The sequence below is a fragment of the Hemitrygon akajei genome, chromosome 6 (genome assembly GCF_048418815.1).
Source record: "Hemitrygon akajei chromosome 6, sHemAka1.3, whole genome shotgun sequence".
NCBI classification, from domain to species: Eukaryota; Metazoa; Chordata; class Chondrichthyes; order Myliobatiformes; family Dasyatidae; genus Hemitrygon; species Hemitrygon akajei.
In genome coordinates this window covers 13,402,146-13,429,876 of record NC_133129.1, presented here as the reverse complement: position 1 = coordinate 13,429,876, position 27,731 = coordinate 13,402,146, and the positions used below count along the sequence as shown (strand labels likewise).

General features: G+C 43.1%; 1 protein-coding gene across 6 annotated transcripts in view; it reads left to right on the top strand.

The window, feature by feature from the left end:
• Window positions 1–23,742, top strand: part of htt (huntingtin) — a 246,898-nt gene extending 223,156 nt beyond the window's left edge. For all 6 annotated transcript variants that reach the window (XM_073047912.1, XM_073047911.1, XM_073047909.1 and 3 more), the window contains 7 exons: window positions 2,264–2,454; window positions 3,191–3,305; window positions 6,411–6,624; window positions 8,423–8,528; window positions 11,025–11,187; window positions 19,487–19,647; window positions 21,864–23,742. In XM_073047912.1, coding sequence (XP_072904013.1) covers window positions 2,264–2,454; window positions 3,191–3,305; window positions 6,411–6,624; window positions 8,423–8,528; window positions 11,025–11,187; window positions 19,487–19,647; window positions 21,864–22,077 — 1,164 coding nt within the window. In that variant the 3' untranslated portion in view covers window positions 22,078–23,742. The remainder of the gene's footprint in view (window positions 1–2,263; window positions 2,455–3,190; window positions 3,306–6,410; window positions 6,625–8,422; window positions 8,529–11,024; window positions 11,188–19,486; window positions 19,648–21,863) is intronic.
• The last annotated feature ends 3,989 nt before the right edge of the window (window positions 23,743–27,731 follow it).

Below are 27,731 nucleotides of genomic sequence, written 5' to 3'. Positions count from 1 at the left end.
CATTCCGACGACATACAGGTTAGAGTTAGTAAGTTGTGAACATGCTGTATTGGCACTGTAAGTGTGGTGACATACGCGGCTGTTCTCAGCACATCCTTGGACTGTGTTGGTTGTTGATGCAAACAGCACATTTCACTGAATGCTTCAGTGTAACGTGATAAATAAGCTAATCTTTAAATAAGACCATAAGATGTAGGAGCAAAATTAGGCTATTTGACCCCTCGAGTCTACTCCGCCATTTCTTTATGGCTGGTCCAATTTTCCTCTCGACCCCAACCTCCTTTCTTCTCCCTGTATCCCTTTGTGCCCTAACCAATCAAGAATATATCAACCTCTGCTTTAAATATACACAAAGATTTGGCCTCCTAAGCTATCTGTGGCAAAGAATTCCACAGATTCCCCGCTCTCTGGCTGAAGAAATTCCTGCTCATAGCAAAGATTAATTTGCATCAGTATCTTACTGCTCTATGGAAATGTTCTAATAACACTGTGATATTGAGTGAGTGACTCACTGTCAGTCATGATGTTCTTTACATTCAGTGTTGGGGAGACGCCTGGATGCAAAAGGCTACATGTTGTTTTAGAGAATAGGATGGTGCTTCCTGAACTTTAGCCAATCAATACTCAGCCTTCAACTAATTACAGATAAAGCTGTTTCTGGGAATTTGAAGTGCACAAATTGAATGAATAAATTGCTCTGTGGAGAGCTGGAATAGAATGGCCCATGAGTGAATGGCTGTGACTCACTTCCTACTTCGCATCTAGGATTACACTTTTTAAGTACTTAATTGGTTTGAAAGTGCTTTGGGACATCCTGAAGGTCATGAGGGGTACCTGCCTGTCTTTGGTTAATCACTCTCTGACTCATAAATGTGAATAAACGCAAGGAATCACACACAATGCTGGAAGAACTTGGCAGGTCAGGCAGCATCTATGGTGAGGAATAAAGAACTGACGTTCAGGCTGAGACCCTTCACAGAAGCAAAGCATCAACTCTTTATTCCTCTCCATAAATGATGGCAGACCTGCTGAGTTCCTCCAGCATTTTGTGTGTGTTACTCTGACCATAGACACTGTCTGACCTGCTGAATTCCTCCAGCATTTTGTGTGTGTTACTCTGACCATAGACACTGTCTGACCTGCTGAGTTCCTCCAGCATTTTGTGTGTGTTACTCTGACCATAGACACTGTCTGACCTGCTGAGTTCCTCCAGCATTTTGTGTGTGTTACTTTGACCATAGACACTGTCTGACCTGCTGAGTTCCTCCAGCATTTTGTGTGTGTTACTCTGACCATAGACACTGTCTGACCTGCTGAGATCCTCCAGCATTTTTTGTGTGTTACTTTGACCATAGACACTGTCTGACCTGCTGAGTTCCTCCAGCATTTTGTGTGTGTTACTCTGACCATAGACACTGTCTGACCTTGCTGAGATCCTCCAGCATTTTTTGTGTGTTACTTTGACCATAGACACTGTCTGACCTGCTGAGTTCCTCCAGCATTTTGTGTGTGTTACTCTGGACCTCCAGTTTAGCAAGAATATGAGAAATGAAAGGATACAAAACCAGCTAATATTAGATTAGGTATTGTGGGAATTTTATCATGTGGAATGAAATCGGTTCAAATTAGTTGGTATGAATGACAGTTGTGTTGTAAGCTGTGTTAAAGGAAAGATGGTATGTTTTAAAAGTTGATAATTGGTTTCACTTTCACACGACATCAGTAACCATGCAGAACAGTTACTGGGAAAGTGCAATGTAGTAGGGTAGGTAAAGGTGTAACGGCCACAACAAAGTAGACTGAGATCACATTCATTTGTATCATACAAGAGGTCTGTCTGTTCAAGAGTCTTGTGATGTCGCGATTGAAGCTGTCCTTGAGCCTGATGATAGGAGTTTAAGTGTTTGTATCTTCTGCCCAATGGAAAGAAGTAGAAGAGAGACTGACTTGGGTGGGAAGGGTCCTTGATTATGTTGGCTGCTTTTAAGGCAGTAGGAGGTGTAGACAGAGTCTATGGAGGCGAGGCTAGTTTGTGTGATGGACTGAGCTGTGTCCACATCTCTAGCAGTCTTGGCAAGAGCAGTTGATGTGATATATCCTGATAAGATGTTTTCTATGGTGCATCGGTAAGTTGGTAGGGGTCATCTTTTTGGTGCATTATCACGTTTATTGCCCATCCCTAATGAATTGAAAGAGCTTTGGGTTATGGGCTAAGCAAATGTATCTTGACTTAATTATTGCTTCCACCATTTCTGTTTTGTAGGATAAAGCCATTGCAGAGCCAGTAAGCCGGTTGTTGGAAACCACAATGCGGAGTACCCATATGCCATCTCGAATTGGAGCACTGCATGGAATCCTGTACATCCTGGAATGTGATCTGTTAGACGAAACAGCGAAGCAGCTCATTCCAACCATCTGTGATTACCTGCTGTCCAACCTGCGTGGAATAGCACAGTACGAAACAACGCTCTTCATTTTTTATTACCAGCAAGCTTGTGTTTATCCTTGCTGTCGAGCATTAAGCAAGGTCCTCAGTGTGTGGGTAATAAGGTTAAAAAAAATCCTCTCAAGCATGGAAAGCCATTATGTATTTAGAAGATCCAGAGAAGATTGAATGTCACTGTCATTGAGAAATATTTGTTCTTTGGTGCTTCCATTTTGAGCAAAATACTTGAGATACTTTGGCTGTGATCTGCTGCCTAATTACAAAAAAAATCCTAACCACAATTGTGATCTGTTGCCTAATTACAAAAAAATTTCCAATCTAACAAAGAATGCTGCAAATCTGAACCAAAAATAGTGCAGAGAAGGAATGATCAGTGTTCAATCTCTGATCAAGTCAGCTTCATCTGAGCTAACACATTGATGCGGTGAATCAGTGCAAAGTGCTATTGATTCAATCCCCTCATGTCACAGGTTTGTCACAGTTACTTGGCCATTGTACCAGAATCAATAGGTCAGAATGCCAAATTAAACCTATATTTGAAAATAGGTTAATCCCTATTTATCTTGACTTGTTGCCCATAGTTGGAGAAATTGAGAGGCTTTGCGAGGGGGTGTTGCCATTATTACAGGAGGCAAAGGATATTTCATTGCTGTGAAAAATTATGTATTACATGTAAAATAACCTGTGTACTGGAAACAGGACCTATCCACTTGTTCTGCTAATACCCATCTGTTTCTTTTGCAGTTGTGTCAACATCCACAATCAACAGCATGTTTTGGTAATGTGTGCAACGGCTTTTTACCTGATTGAAAACTATCTGCTTGATGTGGGGCATGAATTTACCGCAGGCATAATACAGGTATTGTGGAGTCATATAGAGATACCACATAGACACAGACATTTCAGCCCATCGTGTCCCTGCTTGACCATCGACCACCTACGTTTACACTAATCCTATTTTATTCTTCCTCCACTCTCCTCATCCATTCCTGTCAACCCTTCCGAAATTTTAGTGCTCACAAGTGCGTTACAGAAGCCACAAGTGATTTTCTTTCACATCACTTTCCTCCCCCACACTAAAAATGATGTGGGAGGAAACTCACACACCCGGAGGAAACCTGTGCATTCACAGCAAGAGCTTGCAAACTCCACAGATCAGTTTCAGAGGTCAAGATTTAACCCAGGTTGCTGGGGCTGTGATGTAGTGTCTCTATTAACGGCACCACACTGCTAGTGTCATAGGGTTTTTAATTAAGACCTTTACTGGTGTAAAACAAAACACAACCATTCCTTTCTAAAAGGATATAATGGAAAATAAGTGGAATTAAGTTTAACTTGTACAGAACATTGGTGGTTTTACTGGGATGCAGTGCATGGATCAGATCTCCATGTTATGAAATATTACTTGTATTGGAGAAAGTGAATCTCTTTTGCACAAAGATGTTGTCAGAAATAAGAAAGGTTTCATTTCAAACCTTTCTCAAGTTTTCTCAAGAAAATGTCAGCAGGCTGCACTTTTCCTCTGGGGGCAGGTAACTTGTCAGGGTATGTAAGTTTATCCAAAGCTGGAGGTTTAGATGCTTGGGGGCAGTGGGGAGAAAGCTTTCTTGTCATTGACAAACATAACCAGTTTAAGAGTGACTTTGTTTCTCAATATTTAGAATGTGGAATGGTTTGTCACATGATAAGTAACGTGGATCAATTCAGGGTGAGGCTAAGTTTATGCATAAGATGTGTAGAAAAGGTATAAGGGGTGAGGTCATAAACAAGGTGAACTGAATGGCCTGTTTCTGTGCTTGGTCCAACTATAAATACTGTTTATCAGGTGAACCAGCATTACAAAGTTCTTTCATCATGGTAGCCTGCTCACACTTCCCTCATTATTTCATTGCACTTTAACAGCCCGTCCTTTTATATCCTGCACTCAAGCTTCTATCAGGCCTTACCTTCAATTTCAGTGGCTTTGCAGTGGTAAAGGGTGATGAGCTCTTCATTTTGTGAAGGAGATTGATGATGTTAGGCTAGGTGAACAGAAACTTGTGTTCACTTTGTTTAATACAGTGGATTCTGGTTAATTGGGACACATCAGGACCAGTACATTTTGGCCCAATTAGGCGGTCGCCCCAAATCATGGAAATAGCTAAAAGGTATAAAAAAAAGACAAACTACCATTTAACTGAGTAACAATTTATGTATTTAAATTGTTACTCAGCACTCTACAGTGCTATAAAATTATATTAGTTCCTAATAGTTATTGACAGAGGAATTCATCCACCAGGTTCTTTTGATTGACTGTAAAAGAACAAAATCATTGCAGGCACCTAGTGCAGATAATTGCCTGGCTTCATACAAAGCTTTAGATGATTGCATCCCCCAAAGCTTTATTTTCATTGTAATATTCAAGATGATTGGCAATACCTTCGTAGTTCCAAACTTGCAGTAATCAATTTTTTTTCCACTCCTAACTGTTTCTGGCATCTCTCAGACTGAATGCTTGCAACTGCAGAAAGCAAGACAGTTCTGAATTGTCTTACTGTTTATTGCTCGCCAGCTATCAGTGACAAAAATCACTGCATAATGAACACAAACACAGGCAATTGATGCTGATCGGTCTAAGCACCATGTGGAGCAGGGGTTGATGAGAATGGTCCATTGCATAGAAAAGGTTGGAACCCCTGATGTAGAATCTAATGGCCTTGCAAGTGCATGCGACTGATGCTAGTTAGAAACTGTTGGGCGACAATTTAATTGCATATTGTCCCATTAAACAAAGTGAATCACGGCTATTTTCTCGATTTAGTTTTGTTCTTTAAGAGTTGTTCCAAATAAATGGCTACCCCGATTAAGTGATGACACAGTTTATTGGAATCCACTGTTTTCTTTTAGTTAAATACAGTTGTATCATTTCTAATCATCTTCAGATGAAACCTCTGTCCCTGTAGTAATTCCTGAAACAGAATTTAATGCTTATGCCATATTGTCATCAGAGTCTGATTTAATTCTGACCTGCCCTTCATGAATCTATTTCAATCCAAGCTTTTCATTTTAACTAGTGCTGGTATAGTGTTGTTATTATGTTGGGTAATTTCACTTGTAATTCAATTTTGTTGATTTTTAAAAAATTCTAATCTATTTGAAAACTCTCTTGTCATGCATTCTCCTACGGTTCATGGACTTTTTGCTTTGTACATTCATTAGTGTTTGGATGTTCTTGTACATTGAGCAGAATAGATTATCTAGAGCTCTGAATACCATTTTAAATATTTCCTGTTGTCATTCTACATGCTTGCCAGTTGGTGTGTACTATGCATTTGATAGCATTATTGATCTTTATTCACACAGATTTCTTTCTTACTGATAGCAGTGTCACCTTTTTTTATTTGCTGGGAAAAGAACTCCTATGTTGGTACTTGTTAAGAGCTGATTAAAAATACCTTCAATACTGGTCACTTCAGAAATACTTGGGCATCAGCCTGAAAATGTCATTTTGTCCTGATGTTAAGATACGTGAAGATAGAACCCCTTATCAGCCAGCATTTTTGTTTATGTACTGTGGAGGCACACCCTTAGTTTAGGAATTGGTGCGGTGTGCATTCTTTTTATGAATGCAGCTTGCAATAGTCCTGCAACTTGGTTAACTGGATAATTAACTGTTTATGCAGAAATTAAATAAGCTCTGCATGCTGGCCTCAAGCCTCATGTGTATGTAAACAAATCGAAGGCTTAACGGAGCAAATTTATAATTGTGAGGGGAGAGTGATACCAATGTATCATTAAAAAAGAGCTACAGTTATATCTGTTTCTATCTTCCTTAGTGATTGGTTGTAAGAATATTTGATTTTTTTGTTTACACCTGTGATTCATTCCCGAGGTACATAAACAGATGCTTCATTTTGAAGCTTGTACATTTGGAATAACCTATATTATCAGTCTGTCAGTGAGATAAGTTGTTGCTTGATTTTAGATGTGCGGAGTCATGGTCTCTGGCAGTGAGGAATCCACCCCTTCCATAATCTACCACTGTGTCTTGCGTGGGATGGAGCGACTTCTTCTCTCAGAACAGCTCTCAAGATTGGATGGAGAGGCACTGGTAAAACTCAGTGTGGATAGACTGAACATGCACAGTCCACACAGGGCCATGGCTGCCCTGGGGCTGATGCTGACCTGCATGTACACAGGTATGGTACAGTTGCACATCATTTACTCCAAGATTAACGTTTGACCAATAAGCTTGAACAAGTTTCACTAGATTTTTGAGGTTGTTCAAAGACAAGAAAATCTGCAGATGCTGGAAATCCAAGCAACATGCACAAAATGCTGGAGGAACTCAGCAGGCCAGGTAGCATCTACGGAAAAGAGTAAACAGTTGATGTTTTGGGCCAAGACCCTTCATCAGAACTGGTAAAAAAGACGAGAGGTTAGAGCAAGAAGGTGTGAGGAGTGGAGGGAGAAGTATAAGGTGGTAGGTGATAGGTGAAACTGGGAGAGGGGAAAGGGTGAAAGAGGTAAAGGGCTGGAGAAGGGGGAATCTGATAGGAGAGGGTAGAAGACCATGGAAGAAGAGGAAGGTGATGGGCTGGTAAGGAGATGAAGTGAGAAAGGGGAACGGGGATAGTGAAAGAAGGGGCAATTACTGTAAGTTCAAGAAATCAATGTTCATGCTATTAGGTTGGAGGCTACCCAGATGGAATATATAGGTGAGGACAAGAGGAACCTTATCTCAGATGGGGTGGCAGGAGAATGAGGTGAGGGCAGTCGTATGTGAAATTAAAGAGATGCGGGTGAGGGCAGCATTGATGGTGGAGGTAGGGAAGCCCCTCTCTTTGAAGGAGAATATCTTAATAGTTGTGGAAAAAAGCTTCATCCTGAGACTAGATGTTGTGAAGACAGGACTGAGAGGAGGGGATTGTGGTAAAGATGGAGGACTGAGAGAAGAGAATGCAGCAAAGATGGAGGATTTTTTTTCGAAGTTGTTTGTTGCTTGACAGATTTTTTAATCTCAAGGAAAAGTTTTTCTTTTGGCATTTAAGTCATAGTTACATTGTCAGAATGGAGCTCGATGGCTTAAATCCTGGAGAATCTGGTGAAACACACTCAACCAGTAATTGATTTATCAATATTACACATGCTAAGACGCAGTGGAAGACTTTGTTTTGGAAGCCATCTATATGGATGATGTCAGAACATAAATGCATCAAGATAGTACAAATGAAAAGCAGTAACAGTGCAAAATGTAGTTACAGAGAAAATGCAATGTTCAGGTAATATTTGCTTCATAAAGAGAAACTTGCAGGATTTTTGGAGTATTATTTCCAAGTGCCAACATAGACATAAGCTGGCCTCTCTGCTCCAGACATGTGATTCTTTATGGCAAGTTGTTGCTACTTCAGTAAACTTTTTTTTCCCTCCAGGAAATTTTATTTAGAGATACAACGTGGTAAAAGGTCCTTCTGGCCCAGTTGTATTTATTTATTTGGCATGCAGTGTGAAATAGGCCCTAACAGCCTTTTCAGCCATACTGCCCAATCCTTGCCTCATCACAGGGCAATTGACAACAACTAATTAACCTACCAACTGGTGTGTATTTGGATTGTGGGAGGAAACCCATGCAGTCACAGGGAGAACATACAAACTCCTTACAGGCACTGGCGGAAATTGAACCTGAACTGCTGGTACCATAAAGCGTTGTGCTAGCCACTATGCTACCATGCTGTCCCAATTAGCCCATAATGCTTAATGAGTTGCCAGAATGTTGTATAACCCACCTGGGAAGTGAATCTGCTGCCATCTCCAGTGTGTCCAATACAAGTCTCATACCCAATGCTTAATGTCTTGATTGTTTTATATTCCATGGAGCTGTAAATGGCTGAGTCCAATTGAATAGAAAACTCAACGTGTGTAAAAGAATAAATGAAACATCGAGCCCTGCAGTGCTGATTCTTTTTTTCTCTGTGTGTGTGTGTGTACCATAAACAGGTAAAGAGAAGAGCAGCCCTGGTCGAAGTTCAGACGCTGACCCCACAGCTCCCGATAGCGAGTCTGTCATTGTGGCGATGGAGCGAGTTTCTGTTCTCTTTGATAGGTGGGTGTGTAGAGGAGTTTTAACCTGCAGACTGATCCAGCACATGTTCCCCATTTCTCTGCTTTTGTTAACTTACCCTTTCTTTCATCATTCAATCAGTAACGATGTGAGAATTTTCCAAACCTGATTCAGCAAGATTAAGACAAATCTACTAATTGTTGAGATTGCATCAAGCAGAAAAAACAACCAGTTGGATATTGTGTTTTAGCCTTAATTCCCTGTGCAAATTTAATCCCACAGAGGAGCAAGGAACATACTGCTACTTCCACTTCAGCGAGGTGATTATTAAAAGACTCCGAACTATGATTTACAGCTGTTTTTCAGCTATGTGTAAACTGCAGGAATGAAGCAATCTGCTCTCAGTGTGCCGCTCGCTAATTTGCACTTCTTTCTGAATGCCATGCTGGGGGTTTCTTTGGATCGATCCTGGTGGGTTTTGGTTTGGGCTATATTCAGCTTCGAGTGGGTCCGCTGAGTAAACATACCATGCTGTGTCTAGCTGCTGGGTGTCTGCCGTACAGAGCTGGCTGTTGAACAGTGGACAACACAGAAGAGGTTTCAGCACTGAATGGAGCATTCATCAAGGGAAAAATACAGTAGCATTCTGTCAGGGGGCAGAGACCCTTTCATAGTGAGACTTATGCCACTTCAGGGACTGTAACATTCGGTACCAAAGTTTGTGAATATGAAAACTATGATGTAGAAGTGTGAAGACTTGTTCTGTGATTTTCTTGCCTACAATTAACCCTGGAAATAGACACAAGTCATTTGATATTGATTGAAACACATTACTGTTCAGAATGGTATTTGGTACGTAAGGGAATAAAGACCTAAAGTTAGTGTTCAGATGCTTTTGTTTAACTTATGTTTCTGAATTCAAGATGCAGTCTTTCATTTAGAAATTTTGTACCTTCTCACCAGTGTGTCAGTTATCACATAGACTAGCAAATGCCACACAGCCAAGTCTTATTTTTAACAGGTACATTTGTCCTAAGTATTTTCTTTCCTGTTTCTAGCTTTGATGGCTTTTAACCACAGGACATAGTGTACAAAGGTGGGGTAAGCACTGGCTTTGTTTCCACGGAGAGTGGCTTTGTACAACATCATGCTCCCTGCCAATTAACTCTGAAAGTTCTCAGTCAAAGCATCACACAGCACAGAAACAGGCCATTGGTGATGTTGAATTAGGGTGTAGAATAGATTTTTTTATTTCAACTGTCAAATGCTTGCTTGTATTTTATATAATCACTTGTATATGCATAATTGTTCAGTGAATTTTCCAGTAATTGTGGTACAGTTGAGTCTGTATTTTTCTAGACACTTTTTAGTTATAGCAGAAGTCGTGCCACTTGAATCAGCTATTTTATAGGTTAATTGTTATCACTGGAGTTTTGTTTACCTTTAGTCTGAGACAATCGGTACTTTTTGTTCACTTGACTCCTTTGCACATTCTTCGTTCTTGTAACACTGAATGAAACAGCCACAAGCAATAATTTCATGCCTTATTCATGACTTCCAAAGAACCTTTAGATCACAAAATCACCAGGATCCAACCATGCTACTTTTCTATACTAGCTCCATTGTCCTGCATTTGGTCCAAGGCCTTGACATTTTAAAAGTTTGTCTAAGTGCTTAAATGTGAGAGTGTCTGCCTCCGCTTCTTCTTTATGCAGTGCATTCCAGACTCCAGTCACTCTCGTGGGGAAGAATCCTCTTCAGATCCCTTTTAAACCTCATGCCTCTCATTTTATGGATTGAACTCTTATTTTAGACAACCCACTAAAAGGAAAATAGTTTCTTATTGCTGTATCTAATCTCATAATTCTTTATACCTTTTATCAGGGAAAAAGGTGCCTCAACACTACGAAAAGCAAACACAGCCTATCTAATCTCTCCTCATAATCAGAGCAATTTCCTGATGAGTCTCCTGTATCCTCTACTGTAATATCACATCCTGTACTGTGTGAGCAGAACCCCATACAGTGCACCACCAGTGCTTTATAATGCCATATACAACCTCCAAACTGGGGCAGTTAGCCTTTGAGCAAAACAGGCAAATGGTGAAGCAACTCATCAAGTCAGGCAGTAACTATTTAGAGGGTTGAGCAATCAGTGTTTTGGGCTGAAACCCATCATAAGGACTGGAAAGGAAGGGGGAAGAAGCCAGAATAAGAAGATGGAGGGAGGGGGAAGGTCTAAAAGCTGGCAGGTGAGACCAGATGTGGGGCAAGTAGGTGAGTGGGGGAGGTGGGAGAATCAAGTGAAAAGCTGGGCCTGTGAACCAGCAATCTAATGAAGTAGATAAACATAAATTGAAGTTGTTCTCCTTTGGAAATGTCCTACCTGTTAATTGAAGAATAATCCTTGTGTTTCCATTTTGCTTACAGCTGTGATGAATTGAAAGCATCAGATGTTTATAGAATATATAAAAGTCTTATTTTTAGTTTGTCCAAGTTGCTTGCTGCTTTTTCAACTGAATTTCTTGTTCTCTGTTAGAATTCGGAGAGGTTTCCCTTGTGAGGCGCGGGTCGTGGCACGGATTTTGCCACAATTCCTTGATGATTTCTTTCCACCACAAGATGTGATGAATAAGGTTATTGGGGAATTTATTTCCAATCAGCAGCCCTATCCACAGTTCATGGCCACAGTTGTTTACAAGGTATGTCTCTGTTTGCTACGATATAAAGCTTGCAGTCCTAAAACCGGTCAACTATTCTGTGACACAAGTTTCTGAAAATCCAGAATAACAGACAGACTGCTGAGGAACTCCGCAGGTGCTTCATCAAGCTCCTTTGCTCCGTCCGCAACAAGCAGCATTTCCCAGTGCCAAATATTTTAATTCCACTGCCCATTCCCCTGTCAGCCCAAGACCTCATCTACTGCCATGATGCGGCCACTCTTAAGATTGGATGAATATTCTGTCTGGATAGCCTCCAACTTGATGCCATGAACATCAATTTCTCTAACTAACGATAATTTCTCTCTCTCTCCTTTCTTTATCCATACCCCATTTTGGCTCCCCTCCTACCCCTTTTCTTTTCCTCACCTGCCTATCACCTCTTCTGGTGCCCCTCCTCCTTCCCTTTCTCCCAACTATCTCCTCACCTATTAGATTTCTTAAGCCCTTTACCTTTTCCACTTATCAAATCCTAGCTTCTTATGTCATTCCCCCTCCCCCATTCAGCTACCTAGCCCCTCATCTGGTCTCACGTATCAGCTGCCAGAATGTACTCCATCTCTTCCCCCCCCCCCCCCCCATGCTTTCTTATTATGGCTTTACCCATTCCTTTCAAGTCCTGCTAAAGGGTCTCAGCATGAAAAAATGACTCCTGTGGCGACCCACTTTCTGCGCAGGCGAACCGGCTCACAAATAGCCAGCGCATGAGGGGAGACTTTGGTAATGCACCTCTGACGTCATGTCCGCCCGGAGAGGGCGGGCGCTAGGGATTAAATGCCAGTGCCGCGAAGTTTGAATAAACTAGTCTCAAAACGACTTACTGGCTGCGTGTCGTTATTTCAGCGCTGTGTGTAGCACATCGCTACATTGGTGACCCCGACGGTCCAAACGGGATTTGGACCAAAGATGACCGACTCTTCATCTGTTCACGCAGTTTCGCTAAAACTGCTGACTTTCTGGACCACGTGTGTGGTTTAGCCAAGCAGAAGCCCAGTTCCAGATTCGGCAGATATCCTCTGATTCCACGCGTTACTACCACGTGGTGAGTGCCCTTGACCAGGAGACGGCCGCCCAGGTTGTAGATTTCACACAGTTGCCCCCGGAAGAAGGCAAATATGAAGCATTCAAAGCGCTGCTCATTGGGACCTTTGGCCTCTCGCGGCATGAGTGAGGTGCCCGCCTGCTTCACCTGGACAGTTTGGGAGACAGACTGCCGTCAGCATTAATGAACGAGATGCTGGTCCTGGCTGACGGACACAAGCCCTGCCTCATGTTCGAGCAAGCGTTCCTAGAGCAACTGCCCAGGGACATACATCTGCTGCTGGCTGACGCAGATTTCAGCGACCCCCGGAAGGTGGCGGCCCGGGCAGACGTGCTGTGGAAAGCCAAGATGGAGAGCGTGGCATCCGTCGGTCAGATTACCAGGCCACGCACCCAACAGCAGACCAGACCAGGCCCGGCAGGGGAGCGCACACAACACAGAGACAGGAGTGAGGAGGCCAGTGAACAATGGTGTTTCTACCACCAGCGGTGGGGCACAAATGCCTGCCCTTGTCGCCCGCCCTGCAAGGGCCAGGGCCAGCTGCCACTAATGACTATGGCGGCTGGCCACCAGGACAGCCCCTTGTACGTCTGGGACAAATAGTCGGGACGCCGCTTCTTGGTCGACACTGGAGCGGAAATCAACGTCTTGCCCCCAATGGGGTACAACACCTGCAACAGGAAGCCAGGACCCACCCTGAGGGCCGCAAACGACAGCACGATACGGACCTACGGCACCCGCACAGTACAGCTGCAGTTCGGCGCCAGCCAGTTCACGTGGGACTTCACACTGGCCACCGTGGCCCAACCACTCCTGGGGGCGGACTTCTTGAGAGCTCACAGCCTGCTGGTTGACTTGCAAGGGAAAAGACTGGTACATGCCGAGACTTTCCAGACGTTCTCCCTGGGTGAAGCCAAGTTGCCAGCCCCACACCTGGACTCCATCACGCTGTCGGACAACAAATTCACCAGAATCCTGGCAGACTTTCCATCGATTCTGGCACCGCAGTTCACGGCAGCCATGCCCAGACACGGGGTTCAGCATCACATCCTGACCAAGGGACCACCCCTTCATGCCCGTGCACAAAGGCTCCCCCCGGAAAAGCTCTGCCTGGCGAAGGAGGAGTTCAAGAGGATGGAGGGATTGGGGATCGTACGGAGGTCCGACAGCCCATGGGCCTCCCCGCTGCACATGGTACCCAAAGCAGCCGGGGGTTGGAGACCATGCGGCGACTACCGCAGACTGAACGAGGCTACCACCCCAGACCGCTACCCCGTGCCGCACATACAGGACTTTGCAGCAAACCTGCATGGGGCAAGAATATTTTCCAAAGTAGACCTCGTCCGGGGATACCATCAAATCCCGGTGCACCCTGAAGACATCCCCAAAACAGCACTTATCACCCCGTTCGGCCTGTTCGAGTTCCTCCGAATGCCGTTCGGCCTGAAGAATGCCGCACAGATGTTCCAGCGGCTAATGGATGAGGTGGGACGCGACCTGGACTTTGCGTTCATCTATTTGGACGACATCCTTATAGCCAGCAGTAGTCGCCAGGAGCATCTGTCCCACCTCCGCCAGCTCTACTCTCGCCTGAGTGATTTCGGCCTCACGATCAACCCGGCCAAATGCCAGTTCGGTCTCGATACCATCGACTTCCTGAGCCACAGGATTACCAAAGACGGGGCAACACCTCTACCCGCCAAGGTAGATGCAATCCGCCACTTTGCCCGGCCCAACACAGTCGAAGGCCTACAGGAGTTCATTGGTATGGTGAACTTCTATAGACAATAGACACTAGGTGCAGGAGTAGGCCATTTGGCCCTTCTAGCCAGCACCGCCATTCACTGTGATCATGGCTGATCATACACAATCAATATCCCGTTCCTGCCCTCTCCCCATATCCCTTGACCCCGCTATCTATAAGAGCTCTATCTAACTCTCTCTTGAATGCATCCAGAGACCTGGCCTCCACTGCCTTCTGGGGCAGAGCATTCCACATATCCACCACTCTCTGGGTGAAAAAGTTTTTCCGCATCTCTGTTCTAAATGGCCTAACCCCTTATTCTTAAACTGTGGCCTCTAGTTCTGGACTCGCCCATCAGCAGGAACATGCTTCCTGCCTCCAGTGTGTCCAATCCCTTAATAATCTTATATGTTTCAATCAGATCCCTTCATCCTTCTAAATTCCAGTGTATACAAGCCCAGTCGCTCCAATCTTTCAACATATGACGGTCCCGCCATTCCGGGAATTAACCTTGTGAACCTACGCTGCACTCCCTCAATAGCAAGAATGTCCTTCCTCAAATTTGGAGACCAAAACTGCACACAATACTCCAGGTGGGGTCTCACCAGGGCCCTGTACAGCTGCAGAAGGACCTCTTTACTCCTATACTCAATTCCTCTTGTTATAAAGGCCAGCATGCCATTAGCTTTCTTCACTGCCTGCTGTACCTGCATGCTTGCTTTCATTGACTGATGTACAAGAACACCTAGATCTCGTTGTACTTCCCCTTTTTCTAACTTGACTCCATTTAGATAGTAATTCTACCACCGTTTCCTCCCCTCAGCAGCCCGTATCATGCGCCCTTTGTACACCCTGATGTCGGGTAAAGGCAAGGACATTACTTGGGACGAGGAGGCCGCGGCCACTTTCGTTAAAGCCAAGGAAGCCTTGGCAGATGCCGCGATGCTGGTGCACCCCAGAACGGATGTTCCGACCGCACTTACGGTGGACGCATCCGACACAGCAGTCGGTGGGGTGCTGGAGCAGCTCATCGAGGGGCACTGGCAACCCTTGGCATTCTTCAGCAAGCACCTACGACCACCCGAACTCAAGTACAGTGCTTTTGACCGGGAGTTGTTGGCACTGTATCTGGCAATCCGGCGTTTCAGGTACTTCTTAGAAGGCAGGCCGTTCACCGCGTTCACAGACCACAAACCGTTGACCTTTGCATTCATGAAGGTGTCCGATCCCTGGTCGGCTCGCCAGCAGCGACATCTGTCCTACATCTCCGAGTACACGACGGACATCCAGCATGTCTCGGGAAAGGACAACATCGTGGCGGATGCACTCTCCAGACCAGCTGTCCAGGCCCTGTTCCTGGGGGTGGCCTATGCAGCACTGACGGAGGCGCAGCAGGCAGACGACGAGATGCCCAGCTACAGGACCGCAGTCTCGGGTTTGCAGCTGCAAGACTTTCTCGTAGGCCCAGGTGAGAGGACCCTCCTGTGCAACGTGGCTACCGGCCAACCTCGCCCCATCGTCCCGGCAGCTTGGAGGCAGCGAGTTTTCGACTCCATACACGCTTTGGCACACCCATCTATCAGGACAACCGTCCGGCTGGTCTCCAGCAAGTTCGCGTGGCACAGACTTCGCAAGCAGGTCAGTGAATGGGCCAGAACGTGCGCGCAGTGCCAAACAGCCAAGGTGCAGGGGCACACTAAAGTCCCGCCGCAGCAGTTCGACCACATTCATGTGGATATCATGGGCCCCCTACCAGTGTCCCGAGGAGCACGGTACCTCCTAACTATGGTAGACCGGTTCACGAGGTAGCCAGCGGCAGTCCCGCTCACCGACACATCTGCCGATTTCTGCGCCCAAGCACTGATTGCAACCTGGGTAGCACACTTCCGGGTACCGGCCCACATTACCTCTGACAGAGGCGCCCAGTTCACCTCCAGATTGTGGTCGGCTGTGGCCAGCCTGTTGGGAACGCAGCTGCACCACACTACTGCCTACCACCCACAGTCGAACGGACTGGTGGAACGCTTCCACCGTCACCTGAAGTCGGCTCTCATGGCCCGCCTGAGAGGACCTAACAGGGTGGACGAGCTTCCCTGGGTCCTGCTTGGAATTCGCACAGCGCCCAAAGAGGATCTGCACGCCTTGTCAGCTGAATTGGTGTACGGCGCACCCCTGGCCGTCCCAGGAGAGTTCATACCAGCCCCAAGGGGGCAAGAGGAAGAACCCGCAGCAGTCCTGGACAGACTACGTGAAAGGCTCGGCAACCTGGCCCCCGTACTGACTTCACAGCACGGACAGACCCCAACCCATATACCCAAAGACGTGCAGAACTGTAAGTTTGTGTTTGTACGAAGGGGCGGACACCCAGCGCCGCTACAGCGGCCGTACGAAGGGCCGTTCAAGGTGATCAACAACAACGGGTCCACGTACATTCTGGACATTGGGGGGAAAGAGGAGGTTTTCACGGTGGACCAACTCAAACCAGCCCATGTGGACGGCGCAGCCGGTCGAGGTTCAGGCACCGTGGTGCAGAGGCAGACCTCCCAAACAGAGGCTGATCCAGACTCTGGACATTGGGGGTGTATCGCCAGTTCTGGGGGGGTGTTATGTGGCGACCCACTGTCTGCGCAGGCGAACCAGCTCACAAATAGCCAGTGTGCTATTTGTGACTTTGAGACTTTTGGTAATTGAGACTTTGGTAATGCACCTCTGACGTCATTTCTGCCCGGAGAGAGCAGGCACTAGGGATTAAATGCCAGCGCCGAGGAATTTGAATAAACTAGTCTCGAAACGACTTACCGACTGCGTGTCGTTATTTCAGCACTGTGTGTAGCACATCGCTACACTCCATTACTTTCTCTAGATGCTGCCTGATCTGCTGAGTTCCTCCAGTATTTTGTGTCTGTTACAAGTAGCCTGTGCCAGTGCTTTGCTTCAGGAGCCTCCACTGCCATTAATTTGTATTTTTACCAGCTTATTCTACTTTGTTTTTGTTCTCTTGTATCGTTATCTAATTTCCTTTATAAGGGCTTAGTTTGCCTGTGACTAACAAGGCTTCTCTGGAGCAGCCAATTATAAAAGTAAATGAATAAATCTTAGGTGCTTTAAAAACAACTTGTCAAAAGCCTGAACAGTCAACCAGACAAGTGAGAATTAAGGTTTCCTTTATTTGTAAAGTCCCTAGTGTAGGTAATTATCTCATAGTTCTTATTAGGATGGAATTATGTAAAAAAAAAAGAAATTAGGGGCCATGATATTATTTTAGCAAGTAGGATTAACAAGGATGTGTATGTGTTTGAAGCGAGGGATGTGTTGAAGTCCTAAATGACCATGTGTTATTGGCATTCACCAGGGACAAGGATGTGTATGTTAGAGAAATAAGGGAGCACTGTGTTGTCAAAGTAAATTTATTATACTATCTTGAGATTCATTTTCTTGCAGGCATTTACAGGAAAATAAAGACATAGAATATATTTTTAAAAACTATACATAAAGACTGACAAATAACCATTGTGTAAAAGAAAACAATTTATGAGAGTGTATGTTGTAGAATCCTTGAAAGCAAGTCTGTGGAATCAGTTCAGAGTTGTGGTGAGTGAAATTATCTACTTCCATTCAGGAGCCTAATGGTTGCAGGGTAATAACTGTTCCTGAATCTGAATGTGTGGGACCCAAGGCTTCTGTCCCTCTTGCCCAAAAGTTGTAAGGTGACGAGAGCATGACCTGTATGATGGGGGTCTTTGACATTGGATGCTGATTTCTTGTGGCATCGCTCCATGTAAACGTATTCAGTGATGGGGAATATTTTGTCTGTGTTGGACTGGGCTGTAACCACCACTTTCTGTGGTCTTTTTATTTGTTGCTGGGCATTGGTGTTTCCCTACTAAAGCATGATTAGGATGCTCTCTGCTGTCCATGTATGGAAGCTTTATGATTTGTATCAGGAAGGAAGAAGTGTTAGACCTATCAGTACACATTAGGTTGAAAATCTCAAGTACCTGACAGGATCTAACCCAGGATAGGAGAATTTTTCACCTTTGTTAGCTACAGGCAAGGTAGTAGAAGACTGGAGGATAGCTAATGTTGTCCCCTTGTTCAAAGAGGGTAGTTAGGCTAAGCTTGGAAACTACAGGCCAGTGAGCTTTGCCTGAATGGCAGGGGAATTGTTGAAGGTATGTACGAGACGGGATGTACGTTCATTTGAAAGACAGGGATTGATTAGGAGTCAGCATGGTTTTTGTTCAAGGGTGTCATGTTTCATAATCTGAGTTTTTGAGGAGCCAACTAAGAAATTTAATGAAGGGAGAGTAGTAGATCTGGTTCCTGTGGACTTTTTGGAAAGCCGTTTGACAAGATCCCACATAGTGGGCTCATCCACAACCTTAAGACATAAGGGATCTGAGGCACGTTGACAAATGTATCCAAAACTTGCTTAGTGATGAGAAGTATGCTGTTGTGCAGGTTTTGTTTCTGACTGAAGGTCAGAAACCATGGTCAACATTGATAAAATGGCAGAGCAGTCTAGATGGGCTGAATGGCTTAAATATGTTCCAATGTCCTGTTGTCTAACAGGTCTGCAACCAGTAGTGTAACTGTAGGGATCGGTGCTGGGACACTTATTGACTGATATAAATACGAGAATGTAGGTGGGCTGATTGGTAAGTTTGAAGATGCCATGAAAAAGGAGTCATAGATGGCAAAACCTGGGATACACAGTGGCATAGCTCAGCTAGAAAGTTAGCCTGAGCAAAGGCAGACAAATGTGAGGTCATGCATTTTGTGACATCAAATGTTGGCACAACATGTAAAGTAAGTAGCTGGGACCTTAAGAGCACTGATGTACAGAGGCACTTGACATGCAAGTCCATGTCTCCTTGGAAACAAAGAGACAGGTGGATATGGTGGTCAGGCAACCATTTGTTGTGTTTGCCTTCATAGGCTGAGCCATTGATTATAAGAGGACATCACATTACAATTGTAAAAAATGGTGTTTTGATGGCATTTAGACTATTGTGAATGGTTCTAGGTGCAACGCAGTTGTAAGTATGTGGAACAGTGGATAGAGTGCAGAAGATATTCACCAAGATAGTGTCTGGAATGGAGGGGTGTATTGGAAAGATTGGGGAGGCTGTTTATTCTCACTGGAATGTAAGAGGCTGAGAGGTGACATTGCAGTGGGTTTATTAAACTACAAGGAGCATACAGTAGAGTAGGAGTCTTTTTCCGGGGGCAGGGAGGTCTTTAACTAGGAAACATTTTAATGGAGATCTGAGGGGATCTTTTTTACACTGAGGGAGGTGATTATCTGGAATAGACAACCAGAAGTAGTAGTGGAGGACAGGTACTTGGGATAGGAGAGGCAAAGAGGGATATGAACTTAACGTGGGCAGATGGGATTAGTGTACACAAGTATCACAGTCAGCATAAACGTGATGAGCTGAATGATTCTATGAATTGTATCCCTATTACAGAGCAGTTCTGTGTTTTCTTTGCAGGTGTTTCAGACCTTGCACAATACTGGACAGTCTTCCATGGTGAGGGACTGGGTAATGTTGTCACTGTCGAACTTCACGCAGAGAACTCCGATAGCGATGGCCATGTGGAGCCTGTCTTGTTTCTTTGTCAGCGCATCAACCAGCGCGTGGATCTCAGCTCTGTATCCTTACCAAAAAAATGCACATGTACTTGGAATTGAAAATTCTATTTCTAAAATGCATGCTAGCTCTGGAGTTGTTAATTATTTGGGGTATTTCTGTGACCTAACAGGGTTATAGGTGCCAGGTAGTTACCAAGTATGTTAAGCATAACTACGATCTGCAATTCTGAAGACCACCATATAAATTTACATATTTATCTTTTATGTTTTATTGCTAAGTTCTGGTGAGTGTTATAATTTTTCTTGTTTTTCATTACTGAGTCTCTCTGAGCCACACCACAAGAGTGAGAGGGATAAATACAAAGCTCAATTCTTTAAACTGGGATTGTGGCGAATTTGGAGCATGTTACAAATGAATTGGAGCAAAAAATATTGTTTCATTTTCATGGGCGTTTGTATTGATAAACAGTAAGTTGGCGTGGTGGTGGAATACAGGTTGGGATTGGATAAATGGAGGCGTGGTCCAGCTTTAGAATCCATGGTGATTTTATGTATCTAGAGTAATGAGAGCATGTGCATGAAAGATTTTATATTTTAGTCAGAGATACAGCATGGCAACAGGCCCTCCTGGCCCAATAAGCCTGTGCTGCCCAATTACACCCATGTAAACAATTGACCTACTAGCCTGTACATCTTTGTAAGGTAGGACAAAACTGGAGGAAATCCACATGGTCGTTGGGAACATGTGCCAAACTCTTTACAGACAATGGTGGAATTGAACCTGGGTCACGGGTGCTGTAATAGCAATTATGCTAACTGCTACAACTACCATGCCACCCATGATGTATGAAAGAACACTCCCTTCGTTGTTTACAAGTTTGTGTCTTGAAATATTTTGCATCCACCTTTGCACTTAGAAGACCATTTGTTTAGAGTTGTGCCTGGTAGACAGTATCCCTTTTAGAAGTACCACTATGGTAGCTTGAAATATATTGAATTGCCTCAAGTCACCAGGGTTTGGCTTCTGAGACAAAAGGGGACTGTGCTACAACTGAGCTAAGATTTATGTCCTATCAAAATTCACAAAGTATATGAATTTTAGAAATTGTAGCAACTAAGATGCAAAGAATGATCTTGTAAATGTTCAGTGAAATGTGAAGATTCGAGGAGAATTGTGTGCAATTATTTGAGCTTGAAGTTAAATTGCAATTGGATTGATGCTGTGTTTAATTTGGAAGAATAGAAGTAAATCGATTGAAATGAAGTTTGTCATGTGCACAGATACTTTGGGGAGCAGGTCCAATGAAAAACTTGCAGAGGCTCATCACAGGTATGTAGGTACAGCCAACACATACAATAGCAATTGTACAAGTCAATTGAAGAGAAAGGTGAAGATAAAAAATGAGCAAAAGCAATATCTTGGCACAAAAAAAACAGACTGTCCATGATAGCACAAGAGGTGGCATGTAGTATTCTGTTGCTAAGGTAGGGTTAGGGTTGTGCAGGTTCATTCAGGAACCTGATGGTTATAGGAAAGTAGCTGTTCCTGAGCTAGTGCTGTGGAACTTCGGGCTTCTGCACCTTCTGTCCCTGACCTATATGGTGGTGACCCTTGATGATGCATGTGACCTGATAGAGGTGTATAAGGTGATGAGAAGCATTGATCGTGTGGATAGTCAGAGGCTTTTTCCCAGGGCTGAAAGAGCTAACATGAGAGGGCACAGTTTTAAGGTGCTTGGAAGTAGGTACAGAGGAGATGTCGGGTAAGTTTTTTACACAGAGGTTGGTGAGTGTGTGGAATGGGCTGCTGGCGACGGTGGTGGAGGCGGATACAATAGGGTCTTTTAAGAGACTCCTGGATAGGTACATGGAGCTCAGAAAAATAGAGGGCTATGGGTGACCCTAGGTAATTTCTAAAGTAAGTACATGTTTGGCACAGCATTATTGGCCAAAGGGCCTGTATTGTGCTGTAGGTTTTCTATTTTTCTGCCTTCTTGAGGCAGTGCTTCCTGTACTGTGGTCATGGTGGGCAGGGCTGTGCCTGTGATGGACCAGGCAGTTACCATTATTCTCTGCAGTCTCTTACATTGGGATTGATGTACCAGTCCATGATGTGACCATTAGGATACTTTCAACAGTGTATCTGTACAAGTTTTAGAGGATTTGGTGACGTGCGTAAACTCCTTAAGCTTCTGAGAAGGTAGAATTGCTGGCTTCAATTTGCTGAACATACTGCTATTTGTAAATTGAAATTATTTCTTAACTCCCTTGCCCAGCCTTCCCCATATCATCAGCCGAATGGGTAAATCTGAACAAGTGGATGTCAACCTCTTCTGCTTACTGGCTATGGACTTCTACAGGAAGCAGATTGACGAGGAGCTGGATCGCCGGGCCTTCCAGTCAGTGTTCGAAATGGTGGCAACTCCTGGCACTCCATATCATCAGCTCTTGTCCTGCCTGCGAAGCATTCACCAGGTTGCCCAGTTCTGATTTTTCAGTGTCAGCAGACTTGGCACATGGGGAGAACTCCTTAAACACAGTGGGACAGATTGTCAGAATTCATTTGCAGCAGACTCAGTATTCTTAAGTCACGTTCCCAGCATGTTCCTTCCAAATGATCTGAATCTTTCAGCTACTTGTTGTACTGTGGTTGTATGTCTAATTTAGTGCATATAATCACAAAACATTAATCTTCTCAGGATGTAAGATGTGGTAATATAAGTATAATTTGTCTTTTAACCGAAGATTTATATATCATGTAAAATATGTATGATTGTAAAACTCGTGATGCATGAATTTACCCCATAATTTGCAATGAACAAAACCACTATGTTGAATGTCTCCTACGCCTGTCTGTCCTTGGCTATGGATGGAGTTTGAATGTGGTTTAAAAACAGGTGTGAATGTGATGTGTGAGCGAGTATTTATTTTCATTTGGTGCGGGCCCATAATACATCATTGATTTAGGTTTCCATCAAACAGCATTTGATTCCTTTAATGAAATAGTGTCTCTATGTACTATAAAAAGAAAAAATATATTTATTATTAGCTATGATGTTAAAGACATATCATGATCTGGTATTCAGGTCTTACTAGAAGAAAGAGCAAAATGTACCAATTCTATCAAGGTGACATATTCCGTGGAAAATGAAACATAGCATATTTGGATTTGGTATTATGAGGTTTAAACATTAAAGAGGTCAGAGTTTAGAAGCATTCAGCATCTTGGCTCAAGAATCCTTCATCAAATTACTTGTTTTCCCATTTTGGAATTTCTTTTTCAAATCAGAGATTTGCAGTGCAGTTGCGCAAGTAAATTTGCAAGATTAGACTGATCGTGCACCTTGACTAAATGATTATTTGAGTATATAATTCCATTTTTGATGTATTGAAACAGAATCAGCCATAGAAATGCTTCAATAAAGCAATAATCTTGTTTTATATTTAGGATTTGTAGTGCTATACAAATAGGGTACTCCCATGTTTTGTTGAGGTGTATGTGTGTGAATACATCTTTTCATCTCTTCTTCCGCATGCCTAGTACTGGGGCAGACACTTGATTGGTTGCACATGACGCTAAGATTGAATGAAATTGGCAGGGTTACCAGGTTCATTTGAGTAAAATACAGTTAATCTACTTGATGTTAGGGGAGGGGGAGGAAGCTTGAGTTTTCAATGTAGTTTCCAGATTTAACGCTGTACAATCTTGTGCTTCTGTCATGTTCTGGCAGTGTGGTTTAAATATTGGCAACAAGTGTCTAACAACCTTAGATCTCGGCCAATAGCATAAGTTCTTATCACAGAGTGGAAAGTTACACATGGTATAATATTGTGACAACGTCCTGACACTGACACACTGTCACTGTGTCCTGTGTTAGACTGTGTCTCTACTGTTTTTCTTAATTTATATATCTCTTGTAAAGGCTGAAAAGACTGTCAATAGTAACACAGATACAGTAAAGCTGCTTTAAAATTCCACAGACACTCAATATGACAAATGTTTATACAATGGCTATGACGGACACATGGCTGGAGCCCTTGTATTAAGTGTTAGTCCTCATAGTACCATTAAAACCTGGCTAAAATGTTGCATTTTAATTCTAAAAGACTTAATTTGCACTTTGGAAAATAATAAAAGGACTTGCTGAAGCAGAACCTCCAATATGTGACCTTTTGTATTCAGCTCTGAATTGAAGAATATACTTAGTGGCTACTCTATTAGGTACACCTCATTTATGCAAATATTTCATCAGACAATTGTGTACCAGCAACTCAGTGCAGAAATGCATCAAGACATGGTCAGGAGTTTCAGTTGTTGTTCAGACCATCAGCACGGGGAAGAAATGTGATCTAAGTGACTTTGCCAGACAGGGTGGATATCAGAAACTGCTGATCTCCTGGGATTTTCTCACACAACAGTCTCTGGAGTTTACAGAGAATGGTGCGAAAAACGAAAAAAAAGTCCAGTGAGCAGCAGTTCTGTGGGCAAAAATTCCTTGTTAATGGGAGAAATCAGAGGAGAATGGCCAGACTGGTTCAAGCTGACAGGAAAGCAACAGTAGCTCAGATAACCACGCATTACAACACTGGTGTGCAGAAGAGCAACTGTGAACATGCAACACGTTGGACCTTGAAATGGATGGGCTACAGCAGCAAAAGATCACAAACATGCAGACACTCAGTGGCCACTTTATTAGGTTCAACTGTAACTAATAAAATGGCTATAGAATGTAAAATGACAGGAGTAAAGGAAATAAAACAAACTATTCATTATAAATTTGTGAAACCAAGGTAACAAATTGATGGCAAAGCCTAAAATATAATGGTACAATCATACAGATATTTATCAAAGGGTCACTAAACTGAAACATTAACCTTGTTTCACTCTCCATGGGTACTGCCTGATCTGTGAGTGTTCCTAACTTTGTTTTTTATTAAAGATTTCCAGCATCTGCAGTTTTTTTTTCTCCCCCCCCCCCCCACCACCACCACCCTCAACTTTGTCTCTATCATCATGAAAAATGTTACATAACATTTTCAATAAGAGGTCATTTAGGATCTTAGGGCTTATCTGCCATTCAGTAAGATTATGGCTCATGTTTTACCTCAGCACCACCTCCCTGCACGCACCCCTTGATTCTCTTTACTTTTAAAATCAATCTTTGCTGCATTGTGCATTTATCCCTTAATTTCTCCTAACTGCCCTACTTACTCCGGTTAAAGTGAATTGCAAATTCTAAACCCAGAGTAAAGACATTGCTCCTATTGGATTTATTTTTGTTATGTGACTTCACTGATGTAGAATTCTGAAAGTTCATTCAAGTATTTTTACATAAAGCCATGAGGTTACTCCACAGCAATCTTTTCCAAGCTGCATATTTTTAACAATATACAAATTATGTCATAATTATATTGGACAAGCAATTGTATAAAACAGTAAAACATTGGACAGTCCATTTGTCCCACAATGTTATGCTGATCTTGATGCCAATTTTAACTAAATGTCCACCTCCTGTGTACCATCCATCTCTCTCTCCATTCCCTTCATGGGTTAAAACTTGACTATTCCCAGATTTCTATTTTTTAATACTATTTCACAGTAATCAAATTTTGATTCTTCTGATTATCATTAGTTTTGAACACAATGAGCAGCTAGTTAATAGTACATAGAATAAAAGCTGAGTTAACTGGCAACATGCTGGACCTAACAGGCCCAAGCTAAGCAGATGCCGGTGTGAACATGCCCTCAGTAATGTTCTGATATAGGCTAGTACCCTCTTTAGACGATCAACATTGGCTCCAGGTAGTGCAGTACCAAAAAGCAGAGCTTTCACTGTAGGAAGATTGTGGTTTCATAAGCCAATGGTATAATGATATATTCAGTGGGAGGGAACACATTTGTAGGAGCTAATAAGATTAAGGTAAAATGGTGTTTTCCCTCACATTTTATTGTACAAACATTGTGTAGGAATCTAGTATATTTCTAATTCACACACCTCAGTTCTATAGATTTTACCTTATTAACTTGTGTAATGAAAATAAGATGTGTTTGATGTTGAGAGCAGCACAGTAGTGTAGCTGTTAGCGTAACACTTTGCAGCATCAGCAATTAGGATTCCATTCCCACTGCTGTCTGTAAGGAGATTATACCTTCTCCCCATGACCATGTGGATTTCCTCCAGGTACTTTGGTTTCCTCCCACATGAGTAAGGGTTAATAAGCTGGCCATGCTACATTGGTGCTTGAAACATGGCTGCCCCTCATGCATTCTTGGACTTCGTTGGTCATTCACTGTATGTTTTGATTGACTACTGACAAATAGAGCTAATTTCTTTCACCTTTATTTTGGTAAATGTGATCTGGAGTTAATGTTTTGGACAGCAAAACTGATCAGTTTTCTGCATGTTTTTGCTGAATTTATGTCAATGATCTCAGAAGTGAGATAGGAAATCCAATTTGCATCTGGGAACAGTGGGACCTGTCAGTATTTCCTGATCAGGATTGGCTTCCAACAATTCATTGTCTTACAGTACCTCACTCAAGTTAACAAATTTCAAGTGTGTATCCCATACACAAGAATTAGCAGGCCATTTGTGGGGGGGATATGGCAGTTCAACTATGCATGTTCTTGCTCATAACCAGCCTTCACACAGACATCATGTCTAAACAACCTGTATATATGTTCATCTACAGCTGCATAAACATAACAATAATTTTCTAGATTAGAAACCTGATAGATTTTTTTTTTCTGTACCTGATTTGGCAGTTGGGAGGAATTTGACTAATTTAATACAAATTTGTGATTAAACATCCCAATGGCTCAACTCCTCACTGCTCATCTGACTCTAATGATTGGGCCATCTACTTCTTTTCCTAAACCAAAAATGCAAGTCTTACATTTTGCTCTACTCTCTATACCCATGACTATGTGACTAGGTATGGCTCAAATACATCTATAAATTTGCTGATGATACAACCATTGTTGGTAGAATCTCAGATGGTGACGGGAGGGCGTACAGGAGCAAAATATGCCAACTAGTGGCGTGTTGTCGCAGCAACAGCCTTGCACTCAGCATCAATAGGACAAAAGAGCTGATTGTGGACTTCAGAAAGGGTAAGACGAGGGAACACATACCAATCTTCATATAGGGATCAGAAGTGGAGAAAGTGAGCAGTTTCAAGTTCCTGAGTGTCAAGATCTCTGAAGACTTAACCTTGCCCCAACATACCGATGCAGTTTTAAAGAAGGCAAGACAGTGACAATACTTCATGAGGAGTTTGAAGAGATTTGGTATGTCAACAAATACACTCAAAAATTTCTATAGATGTACAGTAGAGAACATTCTGAGAGTATGGGGGGGGGGGAAGGGTTTGCTACTGCACAGGACCAAAAGAAGCTGCAGAGGGTTGTAAATTTAATCCATTCCATCTTGGGTACTAGCCTACGAAGTACTCGGGACATCTTCAAGGAGCGGTGTCTCAGAAAGGCAGCATCCATTAAGGATCTCCAGCATCCAGGGCAAGCCCTTTTCTCACTGTTACCATCAGGTAGGAGATACAGAAGCCTGAATGCACACACTCAGTGATTCAGGAATAGCTTCTTCCCCTCTGCCATCCGATTCCGAAATGGACGTTGAACACTACCTCACTTTTTTAATATATATAATTTCTGTTGTTTGCAGGATTTTTAATTTATTCAATATATGTATACTATAATTGATTTACTTATTATTTTTCTTCTGTATTATGTATTGCATTGAACAAATTTTATGACACATACTGGTGGTGATAAACCGGATTCTGATTTACATATCGCCTTTCATCTTGGGATTATCCGTATCATTTTATGACCAGTTAAGCATATTTGTTAACTTTATTCCTTTTGTATGAAATACAATATCTTATTTATTAGATTTTCTAAATCAGTTCTGTGCTTCACTTTGTAAAGTACTTTTGAAACTGACTTCATCTGTGACCTTATTTTATCAAACAACTGGATTAGAGCTTGAATTTACATTTTGGGCAAACAGTAATAGTGATGTGCAATGTCATAGTGCCCTGTCAGTTCATGTGCTATCTTTCTGATGCACAGTTCTTATCCAAAGGAATTCTCAGTCATCGTTGGCTCAAAGAAACTATCTTCC